Source organism: Nicotiana sylvestris, chromosome 9, assembly GCF_000393655.2.
Source record: "Nicotiana sylvestris chromosome 9, ASM39365v2, whole genome shotgun sequence".
Classification (NCBI taxonomy): Eukaryota; Viridiplantae; Streptophyta; class Magnoliopsida; order Solanales; family Solanaceae; genus Nicotiana; species Nicotiana sylvestris.
Genome location: NC_091065.1, coordinates 51815798 through 51832070, shown reverse-complemented (window position 1 = coordinate 51832070; position 16273 = coordinate 51815798). Strand labels below are relative to the sequence as shown.

The 16273-nt window shown below is 39.8% G+C and overlaps 2 protein-coding genes across 2 annotated transcripts; both read left to right on the top strand.

Annotated features, from left to right (window-relative positions):
• The first annotated feature begins 780 nt into the window (after positions 1 to 780).
• On the top strand, positions 781 to 13641 carry LOC138877573 (uncharacterized). The gene is made up of 8 exons (XM_070157194.1): positions 781 to 1326; positions 1573 to 2033; positions 2097 to 2256; positions 2439 to 2726; positions 2949 to 3080; positions 5809 to 5901; positions 11360 to 11494; positions 13471 to 13641. Exons 1-8 carry the CDS (start codon positions 781 to 783, stop codon positions 13639 to 13641), a joined length of 1986 nt encoding a protein of 661 aa, XP_070013295.1.
• A 1719-nt stretch (positions 13642 to 15360) lies between these two features.
• Positions 15361 to 15834, top strand: LOC104241945 (uncharacterized). The gene has a single exon (XM_070157193.1). It carries the CDS (start codon positions 15361 to 15363, stop codon positions 15832 to 15834), a length of 474 nt encoding a protein of 157 aa, XP_070013294.1.
• The last annotated feature ends 439 nt before the right edge of the window (positions 15835 to 16273 follow it).

The following is a 16273-nucleotide window of genomic DNA, read 5'->3' as shown; positions in this document are numbered from 1 at the left end:
TATCAGTTTGAGCAGCTTGAGCAGGGTCAGATGTTAGTGACTGACTATAAGGTGAGGTTTTCTGAGTTATCCCGCCATGTACTGATGATACTTCCTACTGACTCAGAGAGGGTGCAGATGTTCGTTGTAGGGTTGAATTCTGGTATTAGGTCCAACATGGCCCGAGAGGTGCAGATGGGGACTCCTTATCACCTAGTGGTGGAGATTGCTCGAAGGATTGAGGGCTACCGTCTGAGAGGTAGGAAGCAGATGCAGCAAGATAAGAGGGCTAGATTCTTCGGATAGTTTGGAGGTGCCCCGGCTAGGGGCAACGGTTAGTTTGGAAGGGTTTAGCCTAGTAGGCCCCCATATTCAGTACCACCACCTGCTCGAGGTGCTCCAACGTGCCCCTATTTCAGCGCCATACCAGAGAGCTCTTACTGCCCGCCAGTTGTTCAGGGTTCCTCCCGTGGGTATTCAGGTCCCCAAGGTTCTTTTGGTTCATATTTCAGTGCCATACATAAGAGTTCATATTGTCTACCAGCTATTCAAGCTTCTTCCAGTGGGTTTACAGGACATCAGGGTTAGACATCAGGGTAGCAGGTCACCGCACCGCGGGGTTGTTTTGGGTGCAGAGACCTTGGTCATATGAGGAGGTACCACCCAGGATTTGGGGAAAGACAGTACACTAGAGTCAGTAGCCCATGATTACAGGATCGGTTGCCCAGCCGCCTAGAGGCAGGGGACAAATTGGAGGCTAGTCAGGTGGAGGCCAGCCAGCCTGTGCTCTAGCCAGATTCTATGCCTTTCCGGTCAGGGTCTACCTATTCATATGTATCATCTCAGTTTTCCCATTTTATGGATATTCCTCGTGAGACCTTGGATACTCATGTTCATATGTCCACTCCTATGGGCAATTCTGTAGTTGTGGATCAGATCTACCGGTCCTGTGTGGTCACATTCTATGGTTTCAAGACTAGAGTAGATCTCTTGTTGCTTGATATAACCGACTTTGAGGTCATCCTGGGCATGGATTGGTTATCCCCATACCACACCGTCCTATATTTCCATGCCAAGACTATTATTTTAGCAATGTTAGAGTTTCCAAGGTTAGAGCGGAAGGGTTCTACAGTTAGTGCATCTAGTCGGGTGATCTTTTCTTTGAAGGCTCAACATATAGTCGAGAAGGGTTGTCTAGCTTATCTAGCCTATGTTCGGGACACCACCGTAGAGTCTCCGACGATTGATTCAGTACCAGTAGTCCGGGAGTTAGCTGATGTATATCCTTCTGACCTTCCTGCATACCACCGGATCTTGATATTGATTTCTGCATTGATTTGGCTCCAGGTACCCAGCCTATATCTATTCCACCATACCATATGGCTCCGAAAGAGTTGAAGGAGCAGCTTGAGGAGTTGTTAGTAAAGGGGTTTGTTAGACCAAGTGTGTCACCTTGGGGTGCTCTAGTATTGTTTGTAAAGAAGAAGGATGGGACCATGCGGATGTGCATTGATAATCGCCAGTTGAACAAGGCTACCATCAAGAACAAGTACCCGTTGCCGCGCATTGATTATTTGTATGACCAGTTTGTAGGGTGCTAGGGTGTTCTCTAAGATCGACTTGAGATCAGGGTACCATCAGTTGAAGATTCAAGACTCAGATGTTCCGAAAACTACTTTCCGTACAAGATATAGTCATTATGAGTTTCTGGTGATGTCCTTTGGCTTGACTAATGCCCCAGCGGTGTTTATGGACTTGATGAACAGGGTGTTCAGGCCTTATATTGATTCTTTTGTCATCGTGTTCAGTGACGGCATCTTGATATACTCACGTAGACTAGGGAAGCATGAGCAGCATTTGAGAGTAGTGCTTCAGACCTTGCGAGAGCAAAAGCTATATGCTAAGTTCTCCAAGTGTGAGTTTTGGCTAGGGTCAGTGGCATTCATGGGGCATATTATGTCAGGAGAGGGTATTAAGTTGGATGTCAAGAAGATTAAGGCAGTTCAGAGTTGGCCACATCCTACTTCACTGACCGAGATCAGGAGTTTCCTGGGGTTAGCAGGTTATTACTGTCGACTCATGTAGGGCTTTTCATCTATTGAATCACCTCTAACTAGATTGACCCAGAAGGGTGCTCCTTTCTGTTGGTCCGATGATTATGAGACGAGCTTTCAGAAGCTCAAGACAGCTTTGACTCCAACACCAGTTCTAGTGTTGCCTTCCAGTTCGGGGATGTATACTGTTTATTATGATGTTCCATGCGTTGGATTAGGATGTGTATTGATGCAGGAGGGATGAGTTATTGTATATATTTCTTGTTAGCTGAAGATTCATGAGAATGTGCATGACTTGGAGTTAGCAGCGATTGTTCATGCTCTTAATATATGAAGGCATTATCTGTATGAGGTGTATGTGAGGTTTACACTGATCATTGCAGTTTGCAGCATTTGTTCAAATAGAGAGATCTTAATCATCCAGGCAACGCAAATGCGGTCACAGATGCCTTGAGTAGAAAGACAGAGAACATGGGTAGCTTGGCATTCATTTCAGCGGAGGAGAGGCCACTAGCTTTGGAAATTCAGTCCTTGGCTAACAGACTGGTGAGGTTGGACATTTTAGAGCTCAGTCGAGTCCTTGCGTGTGTTGTTTATCAGTCTTCATTGTTGGATCAGATCAAGTCCCGACAGTTCGATGATCCGCATTTGGTAGTTCTCAGAGAGACGGTGATACAGGGTAGTGCCAAGGAGGTTTCTATGGGCGAGGATGGTGTTCTGTGACTCCAGAGTCGCCTATGTGTTCCTAATATCGATGGCTTGAGAGAGAGGATTCTGGAGGAGGCACACATTTCACGGTATTCTATTCATCTATGTGCTACAAAGATGTATCGTGACTTGAGGCAGCATTATTGGTGGCAGCGGATGAAGAAGGACATAGTTGAGTAAGTGGCTAGGTGTTTGAATTGCCAGCAGGTTAAGATTGAGCACCAGAGACCAGGTAGCCTACTACAACAGATGCCTATACCAGAGTGGAAGTGGGAGCGCATTACTATAGACTTCGTAGTTGGGTTGCTTCGGACACTACGAAAGTTTGATGCAGTTTGGGTAATTGTCGATATGTTGACCAAGTCGGCACACTTCATTTAGGTAGTGACTACTTATACTGCAGAGAGGTTGGCACAAATCTACATTCGGGAGATAGTTTGGTTGCACGATGTGCCCATTTCCATCATATCAAATAGCGGCCCTCAGTTCACTTCGAATTTCTAGAGAGTTGTTCAGAGTGAGTTGGGGACCCATGTGGAGCTCAGCACAACATTCCATCATCAAGCCGACGGACAGTCAGAGAGGACACTTCAGATTTTGGAGAACATGCTTAGAGCATGTGTGATTGACTTTGGAGGATAGTGGGATTAGTTCTTGCCTTTGGCCGAGTTTGCTTACAATAATAGTTATTAGTCTAGCATTGAGATGGCTCCATTTAAGGCTTTATACGGCCGGCAATGTCGTTCTCCTATCGGGTGGTTTGTGCCCTGTGAGGCTAAGTTGAATGGCACAGATTTGGTGAAAGATTACTTAGAAAAGGTGAAGTTGATTCAGGAAAGGTTCTGTATAGCTTAGTCCAGACAAAAGAGTTACGCGGATCAGAAGGCGCGCAATGTAGTATTCATGGTCGGCGAGAAGGTTCTCTTGAAAGTCTCGCCGACAAAGGGTATTATGAGATTCGGGAAGAAAGGAAAGTTGAGCCCAAGGTTTATTGGCCTACTTGAGGTGTTGAGGCGAGTTCGGGAGGTTGCTTATAAGCTTGATTTACCTCCTAGCTTATAGGGAGTTCATCTAGTTTTCACGTGTCTATTCTTCGGAGGTATCACACCGACTTGTCTCATGTGTTAGACTTTAGGACTATTCGGCTGGATGAGAGTTTGGGTTATGAGGAGGAGCCAGTTGCCATTATTGATACATAGGATTGCCAGTTGAGGTCAAAGAGGATTTCAACGGTAAAGGTCCAGTGGAGGGGCCAACTAGTCGAGGAGGCGACCTGGGAGTCTAGGGAGGACATGCGGAGCAGATATCCATGCTTATTTGACACTTCAGGTATGAATCTAAATCCATTCGAGGACGAACGTTTGTTTAAGAGGTGAAGAATGTAATGACCCGACTGGTCGTTTTGCTTTCTAGGACCCTGCTCCCCTAAATAAGACTTCCCGTACTTGCTTTAACTGATTTATGACTTGCGAGGATGGTTGGTTTGGGATTTGGAATGGTTTGGATTGAAATCGGAACACTTGGTTCCTTAAGGTTGGCTTAAAAGACCAAGTTTGACTTTGGTCAATATTTTAATGAACCGTACTTGTGTTTTAATGGCGGAGGGTCCGTAGTAAAATATGCGACTTGGGCATATGCCCGAAATCAAATTCCGAGGTCCCTAGCCCGAGTAATGAATTTTTGTTAAAATTTGTTAAACTGAAAATCTAAGGATTTAAAGAAATTGAATAATGCTTGATCATGTTGGTATCGGTCCCGTATGTTGGTTTCGGAGCCCGGTACAGGTCCAATATAATATTTAAGTTGTGTCTGTGAAATTTGGTGAGAAACATGACTGATTTGACATGATTCAGACGTCTGGTTGAAAAGTAGGAATTTCAAATGTTCTTAAGGATTTCATGTGTTTTGGTGCTAAATCCGTAGTTTTAGATGTTATTTTGGCGATTTGATCACACGAGCAAGTTAGTGTGATGTTGTTAGACTTTTGGGAGTATTTGGCGTGGAGCCCCGAGGGCTCGAGTGAGTTTCGTATGCGGGGGAGGAGTTGAAAACACACCAGATTTCTGGTGTTTTTGGCTGCTGCAGCAGATCTTCCAAATGCGAGAGATTTGTTCTCAAATGCGAACCTCGCATTTTCGAGGAGGGCTTCGCAGTTACGAAGGAGCCCGACCCAGGCATAGTTCGCATTTGCGATAACTCTGCTGCATTTGCGATCCCATCTGAAGTCGCATTTGTGACTCTTGGGTCGCATTTTCGGCCATAGCAGTAGAGGCCCAGACTTCGCATTTGCGAGGCTTTTATCGAATTTGCGACCCTCGCATTTGCGAACCTAGTGTCGAAAATGCGATATCATAGGGCTATGTCCAGCTTTTACAAACGGGACTTAGGCCATTTATTTCATTTCACTTCTACACATGGGCGATTTGGGAGCTTTCAAAGAGGGGATTTCAACCTACCATTGTGAGCTAAGTTATTTCTACTTGATGTGAATTTAATACTTGGGTTTTGGGAATATTAACACACAAAAATTAGTGAAAATCATGGGATTAGAGTAAAAACCTAGGGTTTTGATAAAAACAAGATTTTACCACAAAATATGATATGGAATGAAGTAAAAATCATATATTCTTGATCCTTAGGTTATGGGTAACAACTTCCCTCAAAAAATTTCGGAATCCGGGCACGTGGGCCCGATGATGGATTTTAGTAAATTTGTATTTAGGGTTGGAAAATTACTTTAATAGTTAGAATATGAACTCTTGAGCTTGTGTTGACTAGTTCTTACCCCGTAATTAGTTTTGGGATCGTTCGGCTCCAAATTGAGGGTTTGAGCACGTTCTTGATAATTGGAAGTAAGCTTTGGAGCGAGGTGAGTCTCCTTTCTAACTTCGTAAGAGGGAAATAAACCCCTAGGTGAATCTAATAAATGTATGCAATTGTCTGTGGGGGATACATACGTACATGGTGACGAGAGTCCGTGCGTAGCTATTATTATGCTTATTGTCCGAAAGGCATATTATTCTTTATGGAATTCAAAAAAAATCCTATTAACGTATTTCTTATGCAGTTCATGCATTTATACATGTACATTGACCCATGTATGTATATGGGATATGGGAAAGATTATGGCGTTAAATATGTACCACCACCTGATCAGCTGGTATACGTTAATGATTTTGCCCACAGTGGCCGAGATGATATGATGGGATGCCCTCAGAGGCCTGATGATGTTATGAAACATGTACCTATGCACGACATGACATTCACATGCATATGCATGACATTATAAGTATTTCATGATTTACAGAGTTATTCAGACTTACATGTCGAGTCTTTTACTCCATGTTTCTCTCATGTCTATTAGTTACTGATTTCATTCCTTACATACTCGGTACATTATTCGTACTGATGTCCCTTTTTCTTGGGAACACTGTGTTTCATGCATGCAGGTCCCGATAGACAGGTTGAGAACCCTCTAAGTAGGCTATCAGCTCAGCAAAAGATATTGATGCGCTCCATTTACTTCAGAGTTGCTTGTTTAATTAGTATGATTAGATTTGTATTGTTTGGTATGGTGGGACTTTGTCTCGAACTTTATGATATTACGTATTCTTAAAGGCTTGTAGATAGATATCATGTATGCGGATACTTGTATGGCCTTGTCGGCCTATGTTTTAAATAAGTAAAGGATCATGACGGCCTTATAGACCTGTACGTTAAATGTATAAGTTTGGATTACATGTTGGATCATCCAATGACGAGTATTTCTCCATGTTTTATTGTACTTATCTCACGACACCCTCTCTGGCTCATTTACCTATGATAGTATGATACGAAAAGATATGTTATGTTGGTACACGGTTGAGTAATGTACTAGGCGCTCCTTGCGGCCCCTGGGTTTGGGTCGTGACAAAAGTGGTATCAAAGCAATTTTGTCCAAGGGAGTCTAAGGGTCGTGTCTAGTAGAGTATTGTTTATGGGTGTGTCGTGCACCACACTTATAAGCAGGAGGCTATGGAGCATTTAGGACTGTCACTCTTTCTTCCTACTCTAGATCGTGTGGTAGAGCTCAGTCGTAAGAACTCAATATCCTAAAACTCTATCTTATTCATAATATGATGATACCTACATCCAGAAAGACGGTTGTTAAGAGATATAGTTGTGGAAGAGTTGAGTCGGAAGAACTCAATTTTTGCATCATGCTTATGATGGATAAATCTGAGTTATTTAGCAAATCATGTGTATGCTAAGATGTGTAAGCTTCTTGATAAGGATCCCTAAATTAAGAATGCATATCCACTCTTACGATAAAAAGGAATAAAGAGGGAGACACAAGTTTTAGCAAGTAAAAGAATCAAGGTGAAGAAAGGTACGAGTCACCCAGTTAATGAAGATTATTAGTATTACAGAATCTATAGCCGAGTGAAGGAAGAGACGAGAGGTGACAGTTAGGACAACAAAAGAGTATAGGCCATACAGTCATGTCCTCATTTCGAGAAATAAGTTTGCAACTCTAAACGTGATTACCAGTAAGAAAAGTTAGACCCCTAAGTAATAGAAATCAATATGGACTAGTGAACAAGATAAACTAAACATGAATTAAGGACTATGAGTGATTTGATAATGGTCGGCATCATGAGAATTTCAGATTACGCTCCAGCGATAATAGAATGGACAACAGAAGAAGATTCATAATAAATTTAGAGAAAGGTCATTCAGGAAAACGCTTCCCTAAAGTAAGCAACGTGAGCAAAGTTAAGCTTAAGGGACTGTATGTGCCAGTAATATTAAGTGTCACCCTCGTGAGTAAGGAAATTTGTTATCCTTGGTACAAAAGGATTACCACAAGGCGAGTAAAGGTCATCGATGATGTGAAATGATGCCTAAGAGGAAGAGGTAAAATATCTATAGGTAGGTTGTTGTAGCTCCAACTCTTAGTACTTTCCTAAAGAGGGGAATATGGAGTGATGTGCCATGAAGTCAGAATTAAGTGGTTCCAGTAATCATAGAATGGTAAAGGAAGAATGCGGTAAAAACGAAAAAGGAATGAGATTACACTTATTCAGCTCCTATGTATATGCTACGATTCCAGAACATTAAGGAAGCACGAGGCCAAGGAAAAGAAGTAAGGGTTCCTTACCGGAATGCTATTGATAAGTAAGGAGCCAGTACGAGAGATAAGTTAGACAAAGAAAATAACCCAAGAAAGATTTTACGGGATATTGATATGGGAATGTGCCAACGAGTAATTAGTAGTTGATTCAATAAGAGCCTAGTCATGGCTAGATAAGAGGTTACTGACAAATCAGCAGATCATGCAAGATAAACATAGTGAACCTCAACATGGGAAATTCAGTGTCGCAGATATGATATTAGAATACTTGAGATATATTCAGATAGGAGTCGGGGTAGTTAAAGGTACCATATGAGTGCTACTGAAATAAAAGAGAAAGCCACTGGGAAGACAGTCAAAATATCAGTTCAAAAGCAACCCTACAAGCACAAGGGCATAGAGGTAAGCAACTACAGATAATTATAGGCAAGGAAGGACATCAAAAGGTCCGTAATAAGCTCACATCTTTACAAGAGTCAAGGGTTCTCCCTAAGTACTACATTGAAAGACTAGTTGAGGAAATAAGGAAGAAGGCTTCAGCCTAAGCTGGGTGACCTAAGGATGAAATGGTCTTATAACAATAGTCTCACAACAACATTATATGCACTCCATAAGAAAATGACCCCTACTATGGCTAAAGAACGGGAAGTAAACATCAGAAGTTATATTCAAGTTCATATGGGTAATATGGAATTCCAATATGCATGGGCACCAAGATACGCTAAGTATGACAGAATAAGGGACAGAAAGACCAGGAAAACTAATTGCTTACGTTTGAAGAAAGCTGATATGGAACAAAAAGAATTATTCGATTCATGATCCAGAGTTAGTTACGTTATGAATGCACTTAAGAGTTTGGAGTTTTACACATGCAGTATATACAGCTGTAGAAGATTCCGATATAAGTTAAAAGAAAGAATTGATCCTAGGTCATAGACGAATAATTGAATTATTAAAAGATTGTATGATGGATATTCCTCAGAGCCCATGAAAGGCTAAAAGTAATAACTAATTTCATGAGCTGCAGATTGGAAGATAGCTTAAGCCTAAAGACTGGTCAGAAGGAAGAAGAAAATAAAGAGATACATCAACGAAGTAAATCGGGAATCTGATTATTGGACCTAGGAAATACAGAAATCATGATTGAGAACATTACAAGATCACTCATAATATCAGAGGTACAAAAGGGATAGTACAACAGCCATATTCTATAACGGCTCTACGATAAAGCCAGTTAGAAAAACACCAACCTTATAAGAATGCAGTATGGACCTCCCACCGGATTGTATAAGCACCAGAGGTGCAAGTATTATAATAGATCTTCAAGTTATTGATGTGAATTATACCTATGTGGAAGGGAGGTCATGAAAGAGATAAAAGATACGATGCGATATTTTAAGGTAAGTATTGTAAAGGTGAACAACGTACAAGATACTCAAAGAAGAAGATCGTGAATAGTTCGTGCTTTAGATAGAAGGCTAGAAGCACTAGGAATAAATATCCAAGAATGATAGCAGCGTCGTCAGTGGCGTACCTTCTAGCCTATGGTTTTTAAGTACCGAGAGATCTAGTCAAGAGAGTAAAGAAGAGTTAGAGACGATGTGATGTCTTTCTTGATGTTCCAGAATAACATAAGGAAATCTATGGTGCAAGCAAGTTGAAGGAAGGCCACGAATAGTATAAATAGATATGTATAGGTCCCAAGCTAAAATATAGTAAAGCAACAAAGTTTTATGATGGGAGTAAGAACAAGAAAGGGCGAGTGAGAAGGTGACGAGAATGGATAAGTCCTCAGGATTAAGCCCATGAAAACAAGAAAGCTAATGGTTTCTCTAAGTTATAGAAAGTCCAGTATAGCTTGAATGAACTCAAAGGAGGCTAAGCCTAATAGCATTTAGCAGAGGTGGAATGCTGCCTTGGTAATAAAATTAGGGTGTAATTGTGATAGATAAAGGATGACGTTTGGGTAATGATTTCATAAATTGTACAGGATTAAAATAACCACGTAAGGTAAATCACATTGTGATGCTATCACATACGATTATGGAATAATAGTTTATATCGACCCCAGGTGGATCAGGAAAATCACTCTTAATGTTCCATGATGCAACGTTAGCCCTAGTGATGACGTAAGAGGTTTAAAATTATCAATGGAAGATTGTAGATCAACATTGAGGTGAATCAAAAATAGATGAATAAATGATACAAAGTACGAGATGAGATTAGACCATCATTCTCAAGATGAACAGTAATGAAGAAGCGTTAACGGGCTTAGCTTTATGCATATAGGATAAGCAACAAGAGTAACCTGGAGTTTTGTTGCAGACCTCAGTAACAATAAATTGAAGTAAGAGTTATGGTATAGTACGTCCTACTTAGATTTAATAAAGCTAATGATGCACAGAGGGACAGCTTGACATAATTTTGTGTATGTTCACAAAGTGAGGCCTAGAGATTGGCTAAGAGCTGGAGGAAAGGGGAGAGAAGCGTCGCATAGGCGCACATACAAAGTTAGAGTCGTACAGACTGCATGATAGAAGGTAGCAACAATTACGAGATTAGAAGGATTCCGACTCTAAGTCATGGTGAGAGAAAGAGGCTCAAAGGAGGGAATGCCCTGGCCTTTGAATTTATTCAAAGAACAGTTTTCTAAATGGAAAGGAGAATATTAAAGTATTCGAAAAAGCTATGGGTTATAAGAATGATAAGTGCATCAGTCAACATTCGAGAGAGAATGTTCCAAATGAGGGAATGATGTTACACCCTATGTTTTCGTACATGAAATGGAAGCTCAGAAATGCGATGTTACATCCAGCATTTTCGTACGATAAAGTTTCATCATAAGTTAATCGACGTAAGTTTGGGAATGAGATTATTGTAAGATTATAAGTATTATGCTATTTCAAATAAGTGATGAGTAAAGTCGTGAAGGTGAGAGGGTAAGTAAATCAAAGAAAATGAATTTCCTCAAAATTTGACATTTTGGGGTAAAATATTAAGCTATAATACCCTATATTTATGGGCTAGTACGATACAAGGTACCACATAACCATTATAGTAAGGTGTATAAGGTATGTTAAAAGTGAGTAGTATTTTAAGTGATTTGAGATAATTCTTAATTATGTGGCTAATTGATTAATTATTGGGTAATGAGATATTACCTAATTAATTATAGAATTATTGGATAATGATTAAACCCCCAATTATGGAATTATGTGGTAGCACCCCCATCCAATTTAAAGAGACTCATTAAGTCTTGCCTAGATGTCATATTTTGAGGGATTAGGATGGCTTAGTCATCCACCAAGTGGGTCACACCCAAAGGCTTTCTACAATTAGCAAGACCATCAAGTTACTACACATTTTTGGCAATGTAAAGTCATGTGTATCTTAAAAATCAAATTGGGTCTCTTGTGTTAGTAGAGTGATTTGATCGTGAGAGGTAATCAAAACAATTCCATACAAATTCCAAGAGATTCGGTTATTGGTTTTTGATTCTGTAAAGTGTGAAATTGCGATTCTTATGGTGTACGGTACAATCTTTCTCAAGAATATCATATGGATTTTTCCCTACTTCGATCTGCCGTTATGTGTTCTTCGAAAACGTGCATTAGAGGAATTGTCAAGAGAATCGGTCCAGGTATGTTAAGGATATCCCTTATTTCTTTTGGCATGATCTATATGTCACAAGCAAAACAAACAAAAGCACAATTTCCATAAATGACTTTATTCATAAAAATACTGGGGGTGTCTATATTCTTGATTCCCTGTGCGAATTATTATTATATATTTTGTTCGTGGGTCTCAGAAAAATACATATTTATAAAGTTTATCCGAGAGGCATATTGATTTTTATGGCATTCCGAGAAAATCTTATTAACGTGTTTCTTATGCATTTCATGCATTTATACATGTACATTGACCCATGAACAGATGGCGTTCTATATATATGGGATATGAGAAAGGTTATTGCGTTATATATGCACCACCACCTGATCAACTGGTATACATTGATGATTTTGCCCACAGTGGCCGAGATGATATGATAGGATTCCCTTAGAGGCATGATGATGTTATGAAACATGTACCTATGCACGACATGACATTCACATGCATATGCATGACACTATAATTATTTCATGATTTACGGAGTTATTCAGACTTACATGTCGAGTTTTTTACTCCATGTTTCTCTCATGTCTATTAGTCACTGATTTCATTCCTTACATACTCAGTACATCATTCGTACTGACGTCTCTTTTGCTTGGGGACACTTTGTTTCATGCCCTCAGGTCCCGATAGACAGGTCGAGAGCCCTCTAAGTAGGCTATCAGCTCAGCGGAAGATATTGATGCGCTCCATTTGCTTCAGAATTGCTTGTTTGGTTAGTATGATTAGATGTGTATTGTTTGGTATGGCAGTACTTTGTCCTGACCTTTATGATATTACGTATTCGTAGAGGCTTGTAGACATATATCATGTATACGGATACTTGTATGTCCTTGTCAGCCTATGTTTTGAATATATAAAGGATCATGCTGGCCATATAGGCCCGTACGTCAAATGTATAAGTTTGGATTACATGTTGGATCGTCCAATCACGAGCATTTCTCCATGTTTTATTGTACTTATCTCACGACAGCCTCTCTGGCTCATTTACCTATGATAGTATGATACGAAAAGATATGTTATGTTGGTACTTGGTTAAGTAATGTACTAGATGCTCCTTGCGGCCCCTAGGTTTGGGTCGTGACAATTAGAGGCTAAAAGACACACGGGTTTATCTTCCTTCTACCAATTCAATACGCGAATATGGATAGTAACGTTGGATTAAAGCTTTCTTAATCTTTAACTCTTTTTGTGACGACTTTCCTCATATCTATGGAGTAGTTTACCTTAGGATTTGAGATGATTTGATGACTTGGTTATTGTTTATGGATTTGACTACTGTTTAATTGCTTGAATTTATTGGAGGAGCTTTAATATTAGTTGTGATTTTATTCTTTATAGTATTTAATTGAAAGAGAAACATCTTATTGAATATTATAGCAGTGTATGACTTAGTTTATTTCGGTGATTCTTTGAAGTAATCGAGAGAGCTTTTTGAGTTACTGTTTAAATTAAGATTGCAAAATATTCACGAGAAGTGTCTCTTAGATCATTCCTACAAATATATTCTTGCAAGTTTCACCGCACTTCACATTAATTTATATGAAAGATCCAAATTTAATTGGGGGAGAAGTGTCAAAACCCATATTATTCGTCATGGTAATAACACATTTCTTTACTCTCTAGTTCTCTGTGATGAATTGTTAATTGCTTAATCTTATTAGTTAATTTTAGTTCATAATCATTCAAATTAAAGTCTTAGTCATCCTGAATAGCGTTAAAACAGAAATTAATCAAACATTATTTAAATCCAATCATTGTGGAGACGATAATTATACTATACTATCTTTGGCCAGCGAGTATCAATTTCATGTTATATTCTGTGCTTGTCAAACTTTGGCGCCGTTGCCGGGGATTGGCGATCAATAGTGTTCAAAACTAGTTTTTGGTGCTATTTTAGGAACTAATTTTATTTTATTCTTCAACGTTATTCTCTTCTGTGTACAGGTAACAAGTTTAACGTTTCTAGTGTATGACTTGATCTTTTTCAAAAGAAGTGATTCCATACGACCCAGAGATGGAAAAGCGTCTGAGAAAGTTGAGAAAAGAAAAAGAACTCACCGAAAAATTCTTGAGGAAATCTTTAACCAAAGAACACATGGCCAAGAATGGTTATGATAGAGTAGACCTAGTTGCAAGAGAGGCTGCAGAATAGAGAGAACGGACTGCACGGATAGCAGCTGACGCAACCCTTAGAGTTGCTGATGAGATTATCAAAGATGATGGGGGTCAAAGATTCAATCTAAATCGACCTCTGGTTGAAGACCAGTAATATGGCTCCCAGACTCGGAAGAGCATTAGGTGATTATGCTAGACCAGTCTACAATAAGGGACTGCCAAGTGTCAGACCTCCATCCGTAGCAGCAAATAATTTTGAGTTGAAGCAAGGATTGCTTCAAACCATTCAGAACAACTGTCTTTAGAGGGAAGGCAAATGAAGATCCTAACACTCACTTGATTGACATTGAAGAAATCATGAACATATTTCAGTACAATGGAGTGTCGACAGATGCAGTCTACTTAAGGGCATTCCCCTTTTCACTGAAGTACGAAGCGAAGTACTAGCTTCAAAGCTTAGCAACTGGGTCAATCAGTACATGGGAAGATATGAAAAAAAGTGTCTTGACAAGTACTTCTCATTTTCAAAAACAATGAAGTTCAGAAGTGAAATCCACAACTTTTGCTTGAAGGACACTAAAACGGCCTTCGAAGCTTGGGAAATATTCAAGGAAATAGTGAGAAGCTATCTGCATAATGGAATCGAACTGCGGATGCAATTTCAAGACATTTGGGATGGACTAACATCCTCCTCATGCCGAGCTTTGAGTACTACAATGGTAGTTCTTTAATGAAGAAAACTCCTGAGGAGATGGTTGCGATTCTTGATGAGCTCACAGATGATGCTAACCAATTGCCTGTTGAGAATAATGAAAGAAGAAAATCAGCTGGGGTTCATCAAGTAGACCCTAATACATCAGTCCAAGCTTAGCTAGACATCATGGCAAGAGAGATAGTAAAGTTAACCTCAACCAAGGTCTAGACCCAGACATCATCAATTTGTGACTTTTATAGAATGGATCATCACACGCATGAGTGTCAAGCCTCTACTAAAGATGAAGTGGTAAATGACGTGGGAAGCTTTGATAGAGGCAACTACCATAGTAGCAATAATTTAAATTCCATGTGACATAGGCACCCCGAATTTTTGCTACAAATGCTTGGCAACAGAATAACTCCTGACCCCAGGGACAAGGAGCTCCAGGTTTTCTAAATTAGCAGAGGCAACAATTCTAGCCTTAATAGTCCAACCAGTCTAGCATGGAAGATATAGTGAAGGCATTTATCATTAAGACAAATGGGAGACTTGAAAATCATTGAACAACCATCAGGAACTTGGAGAGATGGATGGAACAACTTGCAAATCTATTGTTTGAAAGGGTTCCAGGAACTCTCCCAACTGACACTGAAAGAAATCCAAAAGAAACAATAAATGCGGTGTCTTTGAGAAGTGGGCACATATTGAAGGACCCCATTGAAAAATAAAAGGATGAGTTGATTAAAGGACAGGTTAGGGATTGTGTAGTAGAAAAATAGCTACAATCAAGAAGGTGAAGAGAGGGTAGATGATGGTTTGAAGAAGAAGGGGAAGAATAGAGCTCAGAAGAAGAAGAAGGATGAGAACTCAATGAATAAGGAGATCGAAGAGAGAAAATACATGTCTGTTCTACCTTTTCCCAAGAAGCAAATAAGAGAGAAGTTGGACAAACAATTCGGGCGTTTTCTAGAAGTACTCAAGCAGGTGCATATTATCTACATGTCACAGAGGTGCTCTCTCAGATGCCTGCCTATGCTAAGTTTCTGAAGGAGATATTGCCTAATAAGCTTACGGTGGAAGAGACATCGGTTGTCAATGTCACAAAGCATTGTAGTGTCATTCTACAAAATAAGCTCCCTAAAAAGTGTGGAGATTTAGGGAGTTTTACTATACTTTGCTCTTTAGGAAGTACTAAGTTTAAAAAATCTTTGTGTGATTCAGGTGCTTCTATTATTCTTATACCTTTCTCTATTTTCATGAAATTGGAGGGAGAGATTGGAAAAATTAGATCTATACTTGTGTCTTTGCAGCTGGAAGATCATACAACAATCACACCTGAAGGAATAGTGGAAGATGTGCTAGTTCAAGTGGATAAATTTGTGTTCCCTATGGACTTCAATGTGGTGAATATGGAAGAGAATAGGGAGGTCTCTCTGATTTTAGGGAGACCTTTCCTGGCTACTAGCAGAGCTATTTTGGACATTCAGGAAAGGTAGCTAAGGCTAAGAAAGAGTGGTTTTCAAGATGGATGAACCAACGGAAGCACCTAGAGACGAGCTGATTGCACACTCTGAATTCAAGGCAAGGGCCGTAAAAGAGCAAGCTGGAGAGGGTAAGCATGACAAGTGTGGGATGTACATAAAGAAGGCAAAAAATAAACTTGATCTTTAACTAAATAAGCTAGATTAGTAGAATTACACTACGAGCAAGCCTATGATATGTCTTATGTGGCATATGCATTTTGATTCTGAGAGTGACTGAATTCTGTCTATCTTGAGTTCCTATTTGTTATTGAATTTTATTTTGTGTGGAACTACTATCTATTTTTTGTGTGAGAGCACATGACTTGCTAAGGAGCAGGTTGTGAAAAAAGTGTGGTGCTTTTGAGTCGAGTTTTGAGGCAAGGATGTTATGATAGGATGCTTAGTCTACTTT